Source organism: Chiloscyllium plagiosum, unplaced genomic scaffold, assembly GCF_037043375.1.
Source record: "Chiloscyllium plagiosum isolate Xiang-an unplaced genomic scaffold, Cpla_swu_hap1 HiC_scaffold_30, whole genome shotgun sequence".
Taxonomy (NCBI): domain Eukaryota; kingdom Metazoa; phylum Chordata; class Chondrichthyes; order Orectolobiformes; family Hemiscylliidae; genus Chiloscyllium; species Chiloscyllium plagiosum.
The window spans coordinates 34,446,286-34,468,967 of record NW_028270168.1 but is presented as its reverse complement, the minus strand read 5'-3'; the positions used below and the strand labels follow the sequence as shown (position 1 = coordinate 34,468,967).

The 22,682-nt window shown below is 38.2% G+C and overlaps 1 protein-coding gene across 1 annotated transcript in view; it reads right to left on the bottom strand.

Annotated features, from left to right (window-relative positions):
• Window positions 1-3,703: 3,703 nt before the first annotated feature.
• The window catches only part of sf3a3 (splicing factor 3a, subunit 3), a 37,512-nt gene continuing 18,533 nt past the window's right edge, over window positions 3,704-22,682 (bottom strand). The window contains exons 10-17 of the mRNA XM_087976874.1: window positions 22,560-22,627; window positions 21,884-21,988; window positions 19,940-20,009; window positions 14,846-15,010; window positions 13,269-13,379; window positions 9,494-9,584; window positions 7,421-7,476; window positions 3,704-4,264 (exon numbers count right to left, since the gene is read on the bottom strand). Coding sequence (XP_087833000.1) covers window positions 4,187-4,264; window positions 7,421-7,476; window positions 9,494-9,584; window positions 13,269-13,379; window positions 14,846-15,010; window positions 19,940-20,009; window positions 21,884-21,988; window positions 22,560-22,627 — 744 coding nt within the window. The 3' untranslated portion in view covers window positions 3,704-4,186. The remainder of the gene's footprint in view (window positions 4,265-7,420; window positions 7,477-9,493; window positions 9,585-13,268; window positions 13,380-14,845; window positions 15,011-19,939; window positions 20,010-21,883; window positions 21,989-22,559; window positions 22,628-22,682) is intronic.

Here is a 22,682-nt window from a genome sequence, read left to right as displayed (position 1 = left end):
AAGCAATGCTGAAAATTCCTGCTGTCTATTTGTGTGTTTGGGTTTCTTTGGGTTGGTGATGTCATTTCCTGCGGTTTATTTTCTCAAGGGGTGGTAGATGGGGTCTAACTCTCTGTGTATGTTGATAGAGTTCCGGTTGGAATGCCATGCTTCTAGGAATTCTCATGTGTGTCTTTGTTTGGCTTGTCCTAGGATGGACGTATTGTCCCAGTCGAAGTGGTGTCCTTCCTCATTCGTATGTGAGGGTACTAGTGAGAGGGTCATGTCTTTTTGTGGCCCTGGTATCCTGGTGGCTAGTTTTCTGCCTGTTTATCCTACACCTATCACCTATACCACGTATTCAAAAGAATGGGTACCAATGAACACAGTCCACTGATTTCTCAGCAACAAACCCAAACAAGCAGACAAAACACGTCCAGAAACCCTCGCCACTCTCCCCTACATCAAAGACATCTTAGAAATGACTGCTAAACTACTCTGACCCCTTGGCATTATGGTAGCCTACAAACCCACCAACACTCTAAAACAGCAGCTAATGAACTTGAAAGACCCTATACAGATAATGAGCAAAACTAGTGTCATTTACAAAATACCGTGCAAGGACTGTAACAAACACTACATTGGACAAACAGGCAGAAAACCAGCCACCAGGATACATGAACACCAACTAGCCACAAAAAGACATGACCCTCTCTCACTAGTATCCTCACGTATGGATGAGGAAGGACACCACTTCGAATGGGACAATACATCCATCCTAGGACAAGCCATACAAAGGCATGCAAGAGAATTCCTAGAAGCATGGCATTCCACCCGGAACTCTATCAACAAACTCATCGAGTTAGACCCCATCTATCACCCCCCGAGAAAAGAAACAGGAAGTGACTTCACCACAGGAAATAACATCACCACAGGAGATGACATCACCAACCCAAAGAAACCCAAACATATAAATAGAAAGTAGGAATTTTCAGCATTGCTTCACATGTGAAGCAATGAGGTCCACTGAAGATGTTACCTAGTAAGGTAACGAAATGTCCAGAAATGAACCTTTCAGCTCAGCGAGCAAATCTACATCCAAAACATAATTCAATAATGAGAATTTGTCTTCTTGGTTTGGGACATCTTCCTAATTAATTTTAATTGACTTCTAATCTAATAATCACAGATCAGTTAAAATGGATGAAACCCAGTTGGGGAAATCTGTGGTAGCAAATAGCAAGAAGTTTAATCTTTTCTTAATTCTGTGGGCATTCATGAAGTATGGCTTAAATGTGTTTTTGAGAGCCTGATGGTACTGCTCCAAAGCTGCCTGTGTTAGTGAATGATACACAGTTATTTCAACTGTATTATACCCAAACTGCTAATAATCTCCAGGAAAATATTCTTTCACAATGAATTAAAAAAAGAGTTAACGTTTCAATCAATACCTTAACTGGACAGGTCCTTAAGGAATAACTGCTGGGATTTAGTTTGTCACTTCTGGAGTCATAAGAATAGACTGACTTTGGTAATGGTCCAACACAATCTTCTAACACTTGACTGGTTCTTTAAAAACTGGTGAGAGTATCAAAAGTGCTGGTTTAATTACATGTTGAGGTTTTCCTACTGACATGTTTACAGAACTGCACATTTTTATGAAATCTTGGCCATGTAAAACATCTATTTACCATTTGTGGTTGCATTTTTCATATTCTGATACATCCTGCCAAAGCAGCTTCATATATTATTTGTAATGAACCTTTTGGTGAACTACTATCCATTGTCTGTGAGGCTGGCTCCACTTCCTCATCCAAACACATTTATAATATAATTGCAGGGAAGCTCTGCACGTGATAGGTGCGATGATGAATGACTTCTGCATTGAGAATCTACTGTCATGCATGGACTTCAGAGGTGCATGCAACAGCAAAGACATTACTGGGAAATGCTGCTATTAGAGCCGGTGCAGGTGGTTTGGGGGAATGGGGGCAGTAGAATGGAAGAGAGCAGTGAGATGTTACAGGCAATAGTGAGAGCAGTAGAGCATAAGCCTTCGTGGGAGGTGGGTGCAGGAGCAGAAGTGCAAGGATTGTGATGTAGCAGGTGGTAGAACCTACTCTGCCAGAGCACATATGGTCACTGATTTCCTCCAGACCATGGGGATCACACTGATGCTAATAGTGACCTCTGAAGATGCTACCAGGTAAAAAGGCATGGCCTCCTCGACCAGCACCAGGGGAAAAGACGTTGCCCTTCCTCTGCATGATTCCATCAACCAAAACCCCCAGGACCCCATTTTCACAGCAGGGCATCAATTTCCTCCTGCCTGCCACATTCATAGAAAAGGTCACAAACCATGCACAGTAACTCTAGGCACTCAGCACTTGACCAGCATTTAAAAATGGCATGAACAGCAGCTACGTCAGTCAGTTCCAAGATATCTGGTGAGTGACAAGTTCTTATGGTGAAGACAAGTGACACAATTGGCTATCATTGAACAAAAAGGGTACCATGGGGAGTGGTGAGGTGAGGTGAGGTGAGGTGAGTTTGGGTCAACAGTGTGAGAAATCTTGCTAGGCTTTATGGAGAGAAACCTTCGTGAAATTTAGCAAAGTTGACACAGCCAAAATATTGTAAAATTCAGCCCATTGGAACTTACAAACATTCTTAAAGAGCTAAACAGGTTAAATGCAGAAAAGTTGTTGCTCCTGGTTGGCAGGTATTTCAGGCATGGAAGAATTTAGAACAAGACACAGCATCAAAGTAAGAGGAAGACATTAAGGGCAGAGTTGAGGAGGAATTTCTTCATTCAGGTCAGTGAATCATTGGAATTCCATAGGAAATCTCAGCTATTAAGAATGTTCAAATAATTGACAGATTTCTAGATATTAATAACATCAAGATAGATGGGGATAGTGTCGGAAAACATTGTTGAGGAGATGAAGAACCAATATCTGAATTAATCATACAGGTTTAAGCCGCTAAATGGCCAATACTTGCTCTTTCATTATTTTCTGGGTTGGAACATTTAAGTGGCACTTCAGGAATGAATTGCTATCCTTTTCCAGGGTCCTTGGGTTGCCATGCATCAACCCTGACATTAGGTGGCAAGTTAATAGTACAAATGTAACAATTTCTTCAAATTCATGGTGAAGCTGATGACAAGTTCCCATTTTCATGAGGCTAATGACAGAAAATCTGATGCGTTGAAAATCTTGAGGGTTCTTGACAAAGTATATGGAGAAAATTACTTTCAATGGCAAAAGGATTGAAAACCTGAATGCACAGTTTTGGCAACATAACCAAATGGTGACTGGACAAGAACTTTTTTTTATTGTGCCAAGTGGTTAATATCCAGAATGCACCTTCTAAAAGGTTGTTTTTCAGAAGGTTCGATTTTGGCTTTACATAAGGAGTCAGATTTGCACTTAAGGGGGAAGGAAAACTGCAAGTTTATGGAAAAAGGGCAAGAGAGTGGAGTTAGCGTGGGTCTGACAGGCTGAATAGCTGTGGTGCAGCGGGAAGTTATGATGCTATCACCCTAGAGGAATTCAAACTGGCCAGCAATTTACAACAATGGCATGCCCTTTCTGTAAATTGCTGTATTCTGTATTTACACCCTAACAGAACACCCATTCACCGTTGTATTGCCATTAAATTCTGTACCCAGTTAAATGCTTCCACAAATATGTTGCAAACAGAACAAGTTTAAAATCAGATCTGAGGATAATAAAAAAGTCACAACGTTTCTTTATTAAATTGTGAAGAAAATGTCAGAAACAGATTTGTGGAAAGGTGACAATAAAAGTACAGGACGAAGAACTTGTTTTTAAACAACGTACACTGCTTACTATACATTATATTGTTCATCAAATTTAAGCCTAATCTTAAAACTTAGCAAGTCCACCATCAAGAGTTTCTAGTTTCCTGGTCAGAATAGAAACTCTTCTTCCATACTTGTTTTTACAGACATAAAGCAAAATCCACAAGAAGTTACAAAATATACCACTTTTGCAAAGCTAAATATTTCCATCAGATTTGATGTCAGGCATCACATTTTTTTACAGCCTTTTGAGTTTGATAAAAACTATGGACAACACAAAATACAGTCCTTGAATTAGTGAGGGGGAGAAGAGAATCTAGACAAAGCATCTTTGTTTCATGTCTCCAACAAGTTATCATTCAAAGTTCTGAAAGTTACATTTTAGAGCAACCCTTGTCGTTTCAAATCTTCATACGTTTTCTTGTTAACTACATTTCCACTTGAGTCTTCATATTCTTCCTGTAATTTAAGAATACAAATAACCATTTAAAACACTGTCTTACTGAAAGCATTCTGCTTTTATTCTCAATGTTTATTGAGATTGCAAGTTAAATTCCATGTTTCAGAAACTTTGCATAATACTTAAAAACAAGTACAGCGCAATATGAATTTAGACCACAAAAGAATGACCATACTTACCATCTCAGTCACAGAATTCAATTCAGTTGGTAGCACTAACCAGTATCAAAAGTCAACTTCCATTCTCAATCCATTACTTGATCACATAGCCAAATACTAGCACTTCTCTGGAGCTCACTTTAAGAGGGGTCATTGTTTGGGCAATATGTTAAACCAAGGTGTCAGATTTATGCAAGAGATATCTCAGCTCAATGTGAGAAAGAGCAAGAGAAACTCTCCTGGTGTCTGAGCAAACCGAGTTTCAAGCATCAGTCAGATTAACTAGCCATCCACCTAACTGCTCTTTACAGGTGCTTGCAAATTACTTGCTTTGCTCGTCTGTAATATAACCATGGTCATATGTGAAAAGTGCCACCTTGACTGTGCAGCATTTGGGGACATTCCAAGGACATCAGAAGGAACTATGTTAAGAGCAAGGCTTTTAAAACTACTTTTGACTTCACTATATTTTACATTCAAATATAAAAAAATGTTTTGCCACATTGAGAAACAGGATATGGACTATAGTGCAGATGTTACAAAACCACTATAGACTCACTAAGCAGATGGTTGCCCTGTTACACAAAGCTGGTCGACTCCAATTTCCCAAAGCCCAAGTGAATGCTGAATGAATATGGTGACAGGCACAAACATGTGCAGGAAGAAAGCAGTTTGTGGTTTAGTTAAGAAGCTAGTTTTGAAGAAATGCCAACTTTTTCCATCAGTTTTCAAAGACTGCATCATAGAATCCATACAGTGCAGAAAGAGACAATTCAGCCCATCAAGTCTGCACCAACCTTCAGAAGAACATCCACCCATACCCACACCCAAGTGCCCCAACCCCCCCAACACAAATTCTCCTTGGCTAATCCACATGACCTACCAATCCTCAGAGAGTACGGGGTAATTTAGCATGGCCAAAGCACCTAATCTGCACACCTCAGTGGGAGGAAACCAGAGCACCCTGCGGAACTCCAAACAGATGGTCACCTAAGGCTGAAATCAAACCCACGGCCCTGGCACTGTGAGCCACTGAGTTGGCAGACTGTCAATGAGCAAGTTTGGTAAAATTTACAGAAACTGAGTCATAAAGATTAGTGAGGATCAATTCAATTACCAAAGATCAATAAAGTGTACATCAGCAGATCTAAATAAAATCAACTGACTCAGTGTTTCAAATAGCTTAGGCCATTCAACAGGGGAGTGCTCTAAATCACAAACACTCATGTTAAATTAGAAGGTGAATGGGCATCAAAGTAGGAAATGCTTCCTATAACAAATACCAAACATAAATGGCGAACTAGATTCAAAAACAAGCTGGTAAGCTAAATAAGAACAAACAGCTGAATGTACTGCAGCTGCATTCATAACACAACAGGGTGGGAGGAAGCGACATTTTTTGAATAAGTGGGTTTTGTGAACAGATGACTTCTCAGACTGGCTACTACACAGAAATTACATTGCCAGGAAATTATGAAAGTGCCTACAGTTTCCTAATTAGTAAAGATAGCTGGAATAGGCTGACACTGATTCCAGTGAAAGCAGCCAACCGTTGGCAACAAGAAATTTTCAAACTAAAACAGGCATTGTACTGTACATGTTGCACGATATTGTGACAATTCTGAATATTGTTGAGGAAATATTGAAAATTGGGAATTTTCATAATTTTCATAATTTCAAAAGACCCTTGTTGTACAGTGGTAGTGTCCCTGCTTCTTTCAAGTCTCCCTGCCCAGAAACTGTATAATGTAATCTCAAAAAGTTGATTTAAAAATACCTAGAATTATGTAAAAGTAACTGGCCTTTCTATTACAAGCTAGTTATCAAATTGTAGGCATGATGTTTTATTGAAGGATAAATATAACCTGAATTCTTTAGTGGAACATTCAAACATTGCGACCAACTCGCCTAAACAAAGACAACTTATTTGAATAAGCAGCTCACCTTCCCCAGCTTCACCTTTAATCTTTCCAATGCCCTCCAAGACATTTGTACTTCAAAATCTGATTATTGGGTATTAAACCCACTTACTGTTTCATTGTAACAGCAGTTATCATTTCTGTTCTAATTTCTTCCATGTCTGGATTTTGATCCGTGTTATATAATGTCCAATAATGTAAGTAACGATCATGTATTTTTTGATGCTGATTAGATATAGCAGCCTGCTATCTGTCGATTTGCTACCTGTGGATCTGTGCCCTTGCAAATTAGCCCCAGAACCAACCTCATTGTTTTCCCCCCAGAGGCTTTGCATTGCACCAAAATGATTTGAAATGTCTCCAAAAGAGCTGGAGCACATATGGATGTATTCCTCTGCATGAGTATAGTCACACACATAATTTCAACTGAATTATACAATGTGCTCAATAAGAATTAAAAGAAAAAAAAGGCATCACAGCTCCCCTTAACGATATTTGTTACAAAAGCCAAACCAGCCACAAAGCCAGAAGAATACAATCCCAGTGCCTCTTCCCCACTGCTATCTTGTTCTTAGCCTCCAACTCCTAGCTCGAACAGCTGTTTTTTGTTAAATATCTTTAACTTCACCCTCCTCACCAGATTTACCTGTCTTGCTGCCAATGTCACAATCATTATGAGCATGCCATACTACAATTGTTTTTAACTTTCTCAGTTACTCTTACTAAATGTGCATTTCCATGCTATTTTTTTTTAAAAAGTAGCATGTTCCTTTTAGGTATTTAAACATTATGGGGCATACATATGTTATTTGGAGATGTATTGGGTATATTGGAGAAGGCCTTGGTGATATCTACATTGGTTATCAGAGGAAGTCCATGGCCTCTTACTCGTGGATAATGGGGACTGAGTGTACATCATAAATTTCTACTGTTTTCAGTTGAGTTCTCCTGCTTGCATTATTACATAACTCAATGCTGGGCCATCCTCAACCACTTCGAAAGCAGAACTTGCAGCAAGTAAACGCAGTAAGTAATATGCTTCATTCACCCCTCAAACAGCTCATTTACATAAAATTACCTCTGTGTCAGGTTGCCATCTCTCTGCGGCCTTTGAGTGCTTCAGTTTCGCCCACACTAATTGGAAAAAGAAACTTATTACTGTTCCTGTCCAAATAGAACAGCAGCATGAAGTATTTCTGCTCAACCAGTCACAAAAAAATACAAAACTGTCTGAAGTCAAAGCTTGTTCAAATGCATGCAACTCGTTGTTTGACTTAAAAGTTAAATTAAATATGGAATGGGAACAGGTAGCACAATGATTCAAATTAATCACTGACAAGCAAATAAAATTAGCAGTGTTTTGTTTCAGCAGAAAATTTCATATCCACAAAAATGAACAAATGAATCTAGTGTTTTTCAAGTCTGTTCCTCTGACTAGCTTTCAAAATGGCTGCCCTCATCATGCATTTTCACAGTGGAATTTATGCGTTTTGTATTCTGCGACTGTTTAGGTACCAGAAATAACAACAGACAAAAATGGAGAAGCTGGATTTTAAGAACATCAAAAACAGCCAGTCAATGATTTGAGACTAAAACGAGAAAAGAAATTCTGCCATTTATTTCTTGAATGCATTTGCCATTCTGGGTGAATGGTGAAGAATCAAAATATCAAGTAGCAATTAGGATTGGAAAGGGATAGGAAAGGGAGGGTTAGCTTTTGTTTTGAAGAAGACAATTTAATCAGCAAACTTCATGAAAAAGAATTTAGAAAGATGGAATATAATTTTAAAATTAAAATTCCAAAAATTCCACATAACAGACAGATTAAACAAACTTCCACCTCAATTGTTATGACCTGTTAAATCACAGTATGGATTTAACCAACAACTTCCCGCTTTCAAGAAGCTCAGTACCCATCTTACACAATGCTAACCCCACCAGGGAATGCAAGGCCCTGGTGAAATGAGTGTTTAAAAAGAAGTGCAGTGAAGAGGAAAGTCTTATGACTGTGCAGCAGCATTTCAAAACAGGGTTTACTTTGGTGAGATGCAGTATCCCAAATGGACAAATCTAAGACGACCATTTCAGTTGTTGCTACTATAATTTAGTGATTTCTGAGACTGTGTTAATTAGAAAGGAATGTGAACTCTTATTTGTCAATAAGCTGCATACAAGAACACAAAATTGCAGAGCAAAAAGGATTAGAAAGAAGGACCACAAGTGAACTTTGTTGAAGGAATGAAACTAAATTATTTGACAATTTTTAAAACATATAATTCACGTGTAGCATATCTTCCAATTTCTCAATTATTTATTTTCAGGAATTAGGATTTAAGGTAGAAAAATAATTAGGTAGTAGATTAGTACCCAGAGTACATTTCTGAAATACTATATTGTCTTCTATTTTCTCATGCAAGTTCTAAGAAGCTGCTTGTCACTTGTTTCCTTCTTGGATTGTTGAAAAGTAGAAAATTAAAAAGGATGTCTATAAAAGAAACTTTGCTGTTAACTATTGGCTTAGAGAAATATAAAGCATCTTTTCAATAACCTGTAATGATTATAAAGGACCAATGTTCCATTTCTTTCTGAAACTTGTTTTATAAGTGGTGATACTTGGAAATATTTGCAATATTGGAAAATCAATAATCCACAGAACAAATGGACAGATGTACCAATAAGCAGCATGAATCATTAACTTGCCTTTTCATTCTAGATGCTGATGGATCTGATGCATATTTCCAGCATTCCCATGGTTTTAAATACGCTTTGGGGATAGCAGCTGCATTCTTGCTAAAAATTATCTGACCGTTATGGATGTTGGACGGTAAAACTATAAAAGGCTACAGAAAGTAATAACTCTGTACAATTGTTAACATATTTCAATTTAAAAGGTCTATTAACTTTAGGCAAAGCACCTAATCGCAAAAATCACAAAAAAATTCCACTCATTTGAAGCAATGCCTCTGTAATCACAGCCTCTGGTAAAGACAAAGGCTCAGTATGAATTGTCTGATATTGGTGGCTATTCAGGATTAATACAACCAGTGAAAGCAGTGATAAATGATTAATAATCGTTCTAGGATATACTTTGAACTAGTGAAGGTTCACCTGTGATTTTTTTTAAACCAGTATTTGATAGAAGAATACTTACAGGATACAGCGTCCTCAATTTGGGTGACATTTGCAAAATGTGCCGTGTTCGGGATTCCAAGACACCTCATGCCATGGGCATGGCGCCATTCCTAGAAATTGTACAAGAAAATTCACATATTTGGTAAGTAATTGAGGAAACTTGAGCAAACCTAAAACTATCTACATCATGCCATTAACTGAATAGCAGCTGGCTGTGATTTGGTTACCAGTTCGGTTTTAAAAGTGCATAACAATTTATTCAATCATATCAATGTCAGTGGTACTGATATCAAAAATCAGGCTGTGATAATGCATCATTGAAAGGTACAGTAATCCCATATCTTTGTGATCCTTGCAGCCAAGATTTCTTGATCTCTTTTTTAAAAAATCATTCATTGGAATATAGACATTGCCTGCTGGGCCAGCATTTGTTGTCCATCCTAAATTGCCTTGAGAAATGGTAGTGAGCTGCGTTTTTGAACTGCTTTGTACCTGTGCTGGAGGTAGACACACTCCATTAGGGAGGCTGTTCCCGTCAGGATGGTGAGCAGCTTGGAGTGTTTCCATGTATCTACCACCCTTGTCATTCTAACTAGTTATATTCATGGGTTTGAAAGGTACTGTCTAAGGAGCTGTGGTGATTTTTCTTTGTTGTGCATATTGTAGATGTACACACTGCTGCTACTGTGCGTTGCTGTTGTGGATCTGGTGCCAGTTAAGTGGGCTGCTTTATCCTGGATAGTGTAAAAATTCCTGACTGTTATTGGACTTGCAATCATTCAGGCAAGTATTGAGTATTCAATCAACTCCTTACTTGCACCGTGTAAATGGTGGACAGATTTTGGGGCATCAGGAGGTGTGTTACTCACTGCAGGATTCCTAGCATCTTGTGGCCACAGTCAATATAAAGTGAGCGCAGTTCAGTCTTTGGCCATTGGTGGATCCCAGGATGTAATGGGAGATTCAGTGATGGTAATCACATTGAATGTTGAGGATGGTTAGAATCCCCTTTGTTCGAGATTGTCATTACTTGATACTAAATGGCACAAATGTCAATCCAAAGATAGATATTGTCCAGGTCTTGCTGCATTTGGAAACAGGTTTCTTCAGTATCTGAGGAGTTGTAAATGATACTGACAATTGTGCAATCATCAGTGACCTTGGGATGGAGAGAAAGTCATTGATGAAGCAGCTGAAGATGGCTGGGCCTAGGATACTGCTTTAAGAACGCCATTTGTCCCTTCGAGCCTACTCTGTCATTCAATATGATTTTGACCAATCCTCTAACTTAAACCCTTATTCCATTTTCTCTCCATATGTCTTTGATTCCTTTAATATTAAAACTAATTCCCAGTATCAGCCAAAATCAACTTTGCAGCACTCTGATAATTATATCTACTCAGGTAGGGAGACTAAAACTGCATATAATACCAAGGCCTTGTATAACTGCAATAAAACATCCCTACTTCTGGAGTCAATCCTCTTGCAGTGAAAGGAGATGTTTTGCCTTCCAAATTGCTTACTACACCTGTCTGTTCACTTTCATTGACTGGTGTACAAGGACATTGAGATCCTTTTGTACATCCATCTTTCCTAATACATCACTGTTCAAATAATACTCCGTCTTTTGGATTTTCACAACAAAGTATAAAACTTTACATTTATCCACATTACACTTCATTGGCCATTTGTTGCCTACACACTGCAACATCACCCCAAAGCCTCCTTGTGCCTGCTTCAAGTTACAATCCCACCTAGTTTTCTGCCATTAATAAATCTGGAAATATTGCATTTGATTCCCTCATCCAAATTATTTATTAAGTCAGAGGTCACATGAGACAAGATTATAGTCCAACAGGTTTATTTAAAATTACAAGCTTTCAAGGGCTGCTCCTTCGTTAGGTGCTTTTGTAACTTTACCTGATGAAAGCGAAGCACTCCGAAAGCTTGTGATTTTAAATAAACCTGTTGGACTATAAAAATTGTGTCTTCTGACTTTGCCCACACCACTCCAATTCCGGTATCTTACTTCAAATTATTTACAGATACTGTGAATAGCTGGGGCCCAAAGACTGATCTCTCCAGGACACCACAAGCCAAGCAAAAGACTGGTTCATTCTCACTCTGCTTCAGGTCTGTAACCAATTTTCAATTCATACTAGTATATAACCCCCAACCTTGTGTACTTTAGGTTTGCCTCCTAGCCTCTTATGTGCTACCTTAAGAAATCCAAATAAACATCCACTGGTTCTCTGCTTATCTATTCCACTAGTTACAGCTCCAGTGCATAAGTTAAATATGATTTCCTGTTCATAAACCTGTGCTGACTTTGTCTAATCCCTTTAAGGCTTTCTAAGTGCTCTGTTATCAAGTCTTTTGTAATAAGCCTTAGCATTCTCCTTCCAATTATGTTGAGATAACTGATCTGTAATTTTGCTTTGTCTCTCTCTCTCTTCAATATTGAATAATGGGGTTAGATTTGTAACACATTAACATTTGCAGAGATGTCCTGCGGTTGAGATAATTGAGCTCAAATAACTACAACTATCTTCCTTTGTGCTAGGTATGACTCCGTCTAGAACAGAACAGACCAGACCCCACTGCTCCCATTCCCTCCAATTTCTTTGTGCAGACGGTGATGCATGAGTTGTGAGAGGAAGTGGTGGAGGCTGGTACAATTACAACATTTAAAAGGTCTCTGGATAAGTTAACGAACAGGAAGAGTCAAATGCGGCTAATATATCAAGGGTAGTCACTCTCACCTCACTTCTGGAATTTAGCTCTTTTGTCCATATTTACGTTAAACTATTGAGATCAGGAGCCGAGTGGCCAGGCAGAACCCAAACTAAGCATCAGCGAGCAGACTATTTGCTAAGTTGGTGCTGCTGAATAAAATTGTTGTTGACACATATCCTTACTTTACTGACTACCAAGAGTAGACTGATGGAGCTCCACATAACTGCAAAGCAAAGACAAGGCACCTTCCCATGGGTCTATGTTCTCTGAGCTCGTGACAAAACATACTCATGACTAAATTAATTGCAACCTCCATATGATTGATTTTAGATTAGATTAGATTCCCTACAGTGTGGAAACAGGCCCTTTTCTACAACCAGTCCACACTGACCGTCTGAAGAGTAACCCACCCAGACCCATTTTCCTCTGACTAATGCACCTAACACTATGGGCAATTTAGCATGGCCAAATCACCTGACCTGCACATCTTTGGATTGTGGGAGGAAACCGAAGCACCCGGAGGAAACCCACGGAGACACAGGGAGAATATGCAAACTCCACACAAACAGTCGCCCGAGGCTGGAATCGAACCTGGGACCCTGGTGCTGCCAATTTATGCCATGTTGCTACAGGAAGTGGGGACTAAAGTCACTCCCACAGAGTTTAGAACACATGCAGAGAGTCTAGAAGCAATTTGTTTTCTCCGTGGCCTCTTAGGTCTAACTGGAACCTTGTTTAAGGAAAGGCTATAAGGAAAATTACAATTCAGATAGACTGTCACCTTCAGAATAAAATCATTAAGATCCCAGATATGCAATTCCCCATTCAAGGCACAACAAGCAGAAGTTTCCCAAAGTGTCAGGGGAAGAGGTCTGCATGGGAGTGGCCCAAGAAACCTCGGTATTTCACCAGAAGCCAATGAAAAATAGAATTAAAAAACCATAATATTTAGTCCCTTGTCCAGGAGTTAGTGTACAGCACAGGAGAGGGAAAATACAACCAGTTTAAAGAAAACCCTCAGAGGTCAATAGTTTCCATATGAAGTTCATTATTCTTACAGCAAAATGGCGCTGGAATGCTTTGGGTCCTCTGTATGTATAATTTCCACAGATTTCACAATTATAGTTGATGTTCAAACCATGCAGCTTGTATAACCAATATGGAATGGGCTGAAACGGAAAGTATAGAGTCACAACAAACCAAAATGATAAAAATACAATGCAAAATAATACATATTGAATTATAAATTCATTAGCTCTGCCATCTACTGGTGGTCTGTAACATTGCTGGTTGCTGAATCCTACAAGTGGGAAATAATTGCTAAAGCATATTGAAATATCAACATGTCATATTAAACACATAGCTTTTGATATTTAATTGTATTAGATATGCCACAGTGTCATGATAATACTTTTGAGTTTTCAAACTACAATATTGAGAAGAAAGGGTTACATGTGACTTTTAAGGAACTTTATTTCTAAAGGACTTGAACACAAAGTTGTAGAATTATAGAAAATCCTGGGAGACCCCACTTGGAGTACAGAGAGAAAATCTGGACACCACATCTTAGGAAAGATATACTGGCCTGGAGGAGTACTATATAGTTTTACAAGAAAGATACCTGGACTTCAGGGCTTAGGTTATGAGGCAAGACTACAAAAATTAGGCCTGTTAGCTCTAGAATTTTGATGGTTAAGGCATGATCTGATCGCAGTCTTCAAGATAACAACAAGAAAAGACAGTAGATAAGAAATTATTTCCATTGGTTAGAGTTTCTAGAACTATAGGGCACAGTGTGAGAATTAGGGCCAGGAGAGATGTTAGGAAGCACTTTTATATATAAAGAGGGGAAGATGTTTGGAACGAATTTCCACAAATGGCAGTGGATGCCAGATCAGTTGTTAATTATAAATCTGAGATAATTAATTTTTTATTCAAAGATATTAAGGGATATGGGACAAAGGCAGGTAGATGGGGTTAGACCACAGATCAGCCACAATCCAATTAAATGGCGGAACAGGTTTGAAGGCTGAATGGCCTACTCTTGTTCCCAAGTTCCTAATACTAGAAATCCGTGCCAGGCATTCTGGATCAGACTTCAGTGTTCATCTTCAGGAATGCAATACCTGGTCTTTAGCGTCGGTTTCCTTGGAAAAAAAGCATAAATTTACTTTCCTTTTTTGGATCCTCCCTTCGAAGATAATTAACTACTCAAGGGCTTACTGTACTTAGAGTACACTTACTTTGCTCTGCGCAGTACTCAATTTCAAAGGTGAGGAGGAACATTCCTCATTGATCAATTATCAGGTCCTATTATGAAATAGAAAATATACTATGGTTCTACATTTTTACAGTGATTTTCTCCCTCTTTCCACTAAGTAATTCCTAACCTTTTGAGGTATAGATTTAACTAAGCGCCTTTTTTTATCAAATTTCATAAACATGTTTTGATAGCAACCATGAGCATATATGGAGAGATAAAAGGACAGCAGAACATGGATTACTCGGTATACAGATTAAAATGGGATTCACTAGAACCTCCGAAGTCAAAATTAAAATTCAGTTCCTACAACATTCTATTGGCTTGTTATTTAGTCATCAAGCGTGATCATTGACCATTTTTCTTTAAGCTCACCTTGCCATCCCAACCCAATGGCAAATTCTTGGGATTGTAGATTATTTCATTTTCCTCATCTTCACTTTCACTCTCACTGACATGCTCCTCTTCCTCCTCCTCTCGTTCTTCACCAGTCCGAGCTTGCTTGCGTTGTACATTTTCTCGGGTTAGCTGTCTCTGTTCCTGTCGAGCAGATTAAAAAAAAAAAAATCAACAAATCAAAAGGACCACAAGTACATGACTGCATCAAAATAAATACAAAAATAATTAGGGCACAATTCACAATGCTGAGAATAGGGAACTAATTTTTGATTGTACAGATTCTATAATCATCATTAGCAATGGACTGATTTTTTTGGCAGCATTCTAAACAACAGAAAGTTTGCAAACAGATATGGAATCTTTATGCAACTTTTTTTTGACAATGGAAAGTAACTCCATGTAACAAATTGCATGGTCACAATAAGTACATCACTTGTTTATTTTCACTGCAATTGACACTGAAAAAGAATCAAAAACCTTGTTCTTCTAAAGAACGACAGAAATATTTACCCATTTGCCTTCACATCAAAATACTGAAGTATCATTTTACCACTGCCAAGATTTCTCCAAATTTTGCACTGTAATATAAAGTGTTCAAAGCCAAACACTCTTTTGATATAGATAAATCTGTTTAAACTTTGAGTCAGTGAATACATTTTCTAAGTTTAATGGGCTCTATAATTTCACACAAAATTTTAAAAATTTCTTTGCAATAAATGATTAAGAAGTCTTACACAATCCTCTTGAAAACAGGTTACTCCTAAGAATGTACACAGGGAGTAGTGAAGACCGCTGACAGCCAGACAATAACATTCTGATAGCTGCACTTCTGGGATTTAAAATTCTTCTTCTTAAAGATTAGCTTTGCTGATCTCTCAAATACAGACAACAGATTGGTTCCAGTCCTGTGAAGGTGCGACCTAATATCCTTACAGAGAGGTTCACTGGTGGTCAGGAGCGTTTAGATTAAATCAGCAGGGAGATGAACACCAGTATAGTGAAGTAGCAAAGACCAATAAAGCACATAAATAATGAGGGTATTAGAGACGGAACTAGCCCCACATGAGAAGCTGACAAAGGAGGACTAAAAGCACAGGTTTACAACACATATATGTCAATGTACAATCGATGGTAACTACTTAGATAAAACACTGGCTAGGGATATAGTTCCATGGTGAAAATGAGGACTGCAGATGCTGGAGATTAGAGTTGAGAGTGTGGTGCTAGAAAAGCACAGCAGGTCAGGCAGCATCCGAGGAACAGGATGAAGGGCTTTTGCTGTTCCTTGGATGCTGCCTGACCTGCTGTGCTTTTCCAACACCACACTCTCGACATAGTTCCAAGGTGTCTGTAGAAAGGGGGGCCTGGGGATTCAAAGATGCAGATCCTTGAAGGTGGCAGGGCATTATGAAAGTAATTAGCAAAGTACGAAATCTGAGGTTTCATAAGTGAGGCAGGAATAATAAAGCAGTTAGCTGAACTTTAAGCAGCTCTAGTTGAGCTACAACTATAATATTCAGTCTAGTCACCAATTTTAAGGATGGAGGTAAGGTTCTTTGGGGGTTTGAGGCATAATAATTCCAGGGATCAGGCATTTTATATACAAGGTTAGTCCAGAGAAACTGTCATTGCTCTCCTTGCTGCAAAGGAGGTTGAGGAGAGATTTGATAAAATTGTACAAGATTATGGCAGTTTTAAATAAGGTAGACAAAGAAAAGGATTTCCATGAGCAGATGGTATAAATGTGAAGGGACAGAAAGTTAAGCTTTATTAGAGGTGAGGAAGAACCTGTCTTGTGCTTAGGAATAAAAGGAGGCCATTCAGCCCATCAAGCCTGCCTCACCATACACAATGGCCATGACTAAATGAACACTTTAATGCCTTTTACTCACCTTCATTCCCATAAATCTGTTAATCAGAAATCCATCACTATCTTCTTCAAACATACTCAAAAACTGAGCCGGCCCTTTGTGGTAGAGAGTTCTAATGGTTCACAACTCTGAGTAAAATAATCTCATCTTAGATTCCAGTGGCACCTCCCTTGTTTTGAACGGTGCTCCCTGATATTAGACTCTCCAACCAGGGAAGCATCTTGCCTAGATCCACCCAGGCTTTGCCTTAATGTATTTTGTATGTTTCAATGCGATGGTCGCTTATTCCTGGAAACTCTATATGGAATACAGGGCCCGATTTGCCAAGTCTCTCTTCATTGGAAGTCTGCATCATCCCGGGAACAGGTTTGATAAACCTTTGTTGCACTCCTGTGGCCATAATATCTTTACAGAGATGAGGAGAAAAAAAACTGCGCCCCGTACAGTACTCCAGTTATGGTGTAACCAAGCTATTAAGCAACTGAAGTAAGACTTCACTACTCCTGTATTCAAATCCTCTTTCAATAATGGGCCACATTCCATTAGCCTTGCTAATAGATTGCTGTATTTGCATATTAGTTCTCAGTGACTTATTGACAAGGTCACCCAGGTGCGTTTGTGCCCCTACACTTTTCATGCTTTATCACTTAAGAAATGCTCTGAACGTGTGCTTCTCCTAACAAAGTGGTTAAGCTCTCAGATTTGCAGATGATGTTCCAACTGCCATGTTCTTGCCCAATCACTAAGTGTGTCCAAATCCTCGTTAAGGCACTTTGCACCTTCCTCACAACATACATCTCCACTCAGCTTTATATCATCTGCAAATCTGAAAGGATTACATTTGGTCTCAACCTCCAAATTATTGATATATATTGTGAACAACTGGGACCCCAAGAACTGATCCTTGCAGTATCCCACTAGTCTCAGCCTGCCAGCGTGAGAATGACCCATTTACTCCTACTCTTGGTTTTCTGTTTCTTCACCAATCATTAATCCATGCCAGTACACTGCATCTTATTCCACGTCAAAAGGCTTCTGGAAACCTAAGCATACATGTCCATCGGCTCTCCTTTACACATTTTATTAGAAATATCTTCAAAAAACCGCACTCATTCAATTTATCTCATAAGAAACAGAGACATACCCTTGAGCCACCAACAACTCTACCCAGCCAGATACTCAGACATACATAACTGAGTTATGGTGTCTCATCCTCCAATAATTCTGTCTTGGCACAAGTCCCACATCACTGGCCACCTTTTACACAGCAGAACAAAAAAAACCCTCTCTGAAATACAGCAATGACTATGTGCCTGAACACTCAGATAATGTAGCAATAATAAACTAACTACATGTGTAGACTTCAACTGATGAATAAACTGTAGCTGATTCTGCAGTATTATCCCCTAATAGAGTTTATGGATTACTTATGGAATATAGAATAGTTAGCTTGCAAAAATATAAACATAACGCAAGTAGGTTGTTACTATGAGAAGAAACGATTGTAAATAACATCTATGTAAAGTAATTCAACTTGTATTATATACTCGTGGATCTCACTTTATCTACAGCAATGTGAACGGGTGGTTTGATAAGGGCAAGAATATTAATCTACATAATCCACAATAATTCTGTTCAGGTGAAGATTTCTCTCTTTGAAGTTACAATGGCAAACCATAGATTGGAGAAAGGTTATTTGACATTTGGTCAGGAAATTTTGCAAATTGAAATGTGCTTGGCAATTTCAGCCTTCGGTTAGAAATGTATATGAGAAACATCTTTAAAGAAAAACTGTTTAGTATCAGCAAGTGTGTGTGAAGTGCTGTTTTAGTAAGTTCCTCATAATTTCCCTCTGGCATGGCTTATGGCAAGTCAAATATTACATTGTTTTGAGAGGTAATTTAGAATGATCAGTGTTAACAGCTTGGACAAATAACTTGCAAAAACCAGTGCTGAGACACAGAGAGACAAGTGCTTTCTGATTGAATATTCATCAGAAACCAATAGAGGAAATTAAAATAGTTATCCTTGTGAGTTACAGAACATTTTTGCCCATTATAATTAGAAACAATTGTTAGCATTGCTGCATCAAATCTTTTTACTTTAATCATCATTTCCAATTTCTCAGCAATTCTCAAACAAAATACAGCTGCTGTAATTATCTCCTGCTACCTGGGGCACCTTTTTGCATTCCATCTTGTTCCAAAGTGAAAAAAAGTATTTAAAGCTTGTGCCACCCCAGAATCTGTCAAAATCATTTGAGCCAAGTTTCAAATAATTTGGGAATAACCAGCTTAACTACTGTTAAAGGCAAACAAAATTCAAACCTCAATTTTGGATGGAGAAAATGTAACAAAATTGTTTTTAAAATGTGCAATGAAAAGTATACTCATGCTCAATTGTTCCACTTGCACTGCGTCTCAGAGTTTTACAAAAAAAGTAAGTACTTACTAACAATTTCCTTGTGAAATTTTACCTCAAGTTTAAAATTTATATTCTGGCTTGTTTTCAAATCATTTGGAAAAACAAGACAGTAAATCTTAACAAAGGAAGAGATTCTTAAAGGTTACATCGAGTTAATGCCAATGAACATATAGATGCTCTTTCCCTTGTAGGAACCAAGGAAATGCAGGAACAGGCAATGCTGGCAACTCTGTTTAGCTGACACAGTGCTCTCTCTGGGAGAAGTATCAACTTCAAGCTTGCTATGCTTTAGAGTACTACAGCTTTGTGCCAAAACATTTTATGCAACTTTACTAATTAAATCATTGTTTTTTTTATAAAATTGACAGATTTTGTTTATAGGTCATTAAGAGCTCATATTTATTGCCATTTATGAATAAGATATTTAAGTCACTAAGTGCAATTGTAACATAAAACGTGCATGTTAAGGACTGTCAATCTAAGCACAGCATATTCTTGTGATACAAGTGCTCCAGTTCATTACAACCGTCGTGGTAAGAGCAGATTCTTTCACTATAATTCACAGCATCTGTATTTTCCATGAATATACTAAATTAAATCTTTTATGCAAGGTACACCAAAATAACACTCTACGGGTCTCCTGGAATAAAAGCCAGTATCTGCTGCGACAAAACTAAACAAGTAATCAACTTTAGTTTGAAACAATGACCATTGTAAAATCTATGCCTGTCTAACCAAATGGGTCAACCGACAAGTAACAATCTCAGAAACTCACCCCAAGGATTTCTATGTATTCATACACTTGAGCTTCAAGAAAAGCAATTTCTTTGTTGCGTTCCGAGTCCCTGCAGTGGTAGTGGAAGAAAAATTAATGAACTGTTTTGAAAGTTGTTTTGAAATATATTAATTCCATACAGGGAGGCATTACCTTTAGGCTTTCATGCTGCAGAACACACAACAGCTTAAGACATAGGAGTAAAATTAGGCTAATCAGTCCATCAAGTCTACTTGTCAATTAATGAGATCATGACTGATCTGAAAATCTTAAACTCCACTTTCCTGCCTTATCCTCATAACCTTCAATTCCCAGACTAGTTAAAATCTATCCACCTTAGCCTTGAAAATACTCAACAGCCCACTGACAATCGTCTCACAGGAAAAAAAACCCTTACCTCTGTCTTAAATGGGCAACTCTTATTCTGAGGTTATGACCTCTGGTGCGAGACTCTCCCATAAGGGAAACAACTTTGTGTCTCCCTAAGAATCTGAAATCTTTCAATAAGGTTGCCCCTCATTACCCTAAATTCCAATGAGTGCAAACCTACTCTTTTCAAACATTCCTCAAAAGAAACTCACTTCACATCTGGAATGAACCTGGCAAATCTTCGCTGAACTGCTTCCAATGCCAAAGTTTATTGCTTTAGATAAAGAAAGCAAAATTGTTCATGGTATTTCTGCTATGGTCTGGCTAGTGTCTTATATAGTTTTGCAAGACCTCCCAATTTCAATACTCCATCCCATTTGAAATAAAGGCAAACATTCCATTTGCCTTGAGAAAGCAGAGTTATTGTTTTGGGTCCCGTGACCCTTCTTCAGAACTCAGTTCTGAAGGAGGGTCACTAGATACAAAACGCTAACATTACTTTCTTGCCACAGATGCTGGCAGAGCTGCTAAGTTCTCCAGCAATGTCAATTTATTTTTCCAGATTTCCAGCATCCACTGCTCTGTGTTCTATTTTATTTCGTTTTCTTCCCCTATTATCCGCTGATTTTAAATGCAGAAGGACCTCCAAGGCCCCTTTCTGCAGTCTCTCACGTTTAATAACATTCAGCTCTTCAATTCTTCCTGTAAAATTGCATTACCTTACATTTTCCCACATTACATCTGCCAAATTTTTGTCCAATCACTCAATTTGTCTATATCATTCTCATCATCCTCACTGCTTGCCTTCCCATCTATTTGGGTCATCTACAAACTTGGCTATCGCACATTCTCTTCCGTAGTCCAAGTCATTACTTAAATTGTAAATAATTGTGTCCCAGCACAATTGCTGTAGCACTCTATTTGTTACAGGTTTCCATTTCAAAAATGCCCCTTTTGTCCCAGTTTTATCTTGTGTCAGTTAGCCAATCATCCATTCATGCTATTGTATTATCCCAACACCACGGGCTCTTAATAAAGTATTCTCATATGTGGTACCTTATCAAACACCTTGTGGTCAAATGTAAGTATGTTACATCTACTGCTTCCCCTTCATCTATCCTGTTTCCCAATCAACTCTTAAAAAAAACTTTACTAAATTTACTTCATAAAGTCATGATGACTCTGCTTGATCATCAGCAAGGTCTCCACTTTAAATAAGTTTTAATTTTATGATGTTGGGTTATATGAACTTTTTTTTTGTTTTTAAATCAATGATTGGACTTGGTCAAATAACCAACTGACACTCTTTGCTTCAGCCAATACATGAAGGATGGATGGATGTATGGGCAATGTACCAGACAACATTATAGCAATGGAACTCAACCCTAAGTAACTGCAGATGGGAAGAACGGGAATAAGTTAAAGCAAGGTGTAGAGTTTTTTTTTAAGAATTTTGTGAAGAAAGTTTTGCTGAATTGATAGAGAAAGAAAACTGGAAGAATGGTCTCCTGCAAAACTGGACTTAGCCTACCTGATATATCACAGGTCAAATACATAGTTTTGTTTTCTACTAACTTTTTAGTGCCTTTAGATTTAGACTTTGCAAATAATGAAGGATCCAGTGCCTCCAGAGACTTCCCTTTAGTACTGAATAACCTCTGGGCTCTCTCTTCTAAGGTTCTGAAAAAAAGGAAAACAATTAATGCATTTGACTGTTAATTGAAAGAGTATTTAATACACATGTCCTAAGCCTTCAAACTGCATTTAAAGTCAGCAGCCCAGTAATTCTAAAGCATAACTATTTCAAACCTACAGACAGTGAATTTCAGAACATCAGTTTACACCAACTGCTCTCATACTTGCATATTATTCCACAGTTTAATAGTTATAAATTCTTTTGCAGAGCGGTTTCTAAAACATTTATCATTAAAAGCAGAAATTTACAAATTAAATTTATATTCTCTTTCAAACACCAGTTTCAAAACTCTTTGTTCATCAAGGAACCAGGAAAAAATCTTCCAACCTTCTTAAAAACAAGTTAAAAACAATTCTTAAAAAAATAACTTTTTAAATGCAGTTATGCAAAGATATCCGTCTTGGGCAGTGGAGCAAAATAGTGACAGTAATGGAATTGAAAATGCAGTGCTGTTTCCAGCAGGCAGATGACCCAATGCTACTTGTTTTGCACCGCTATCTGTGATGAATTTTTACTCCATTGTGTTTAATCCCTGTTATCAAGCTGGACACTTACCCACCACATTTCAGACCCAAAGCCATTAAGGCGGATTTCAGTCTGTCCAACCCCAAGGAAGCCAACTCCTGTTGGTTCAAAAATATTTTTAAATTTATAAATGCCCTATGCAGTCATAAATGA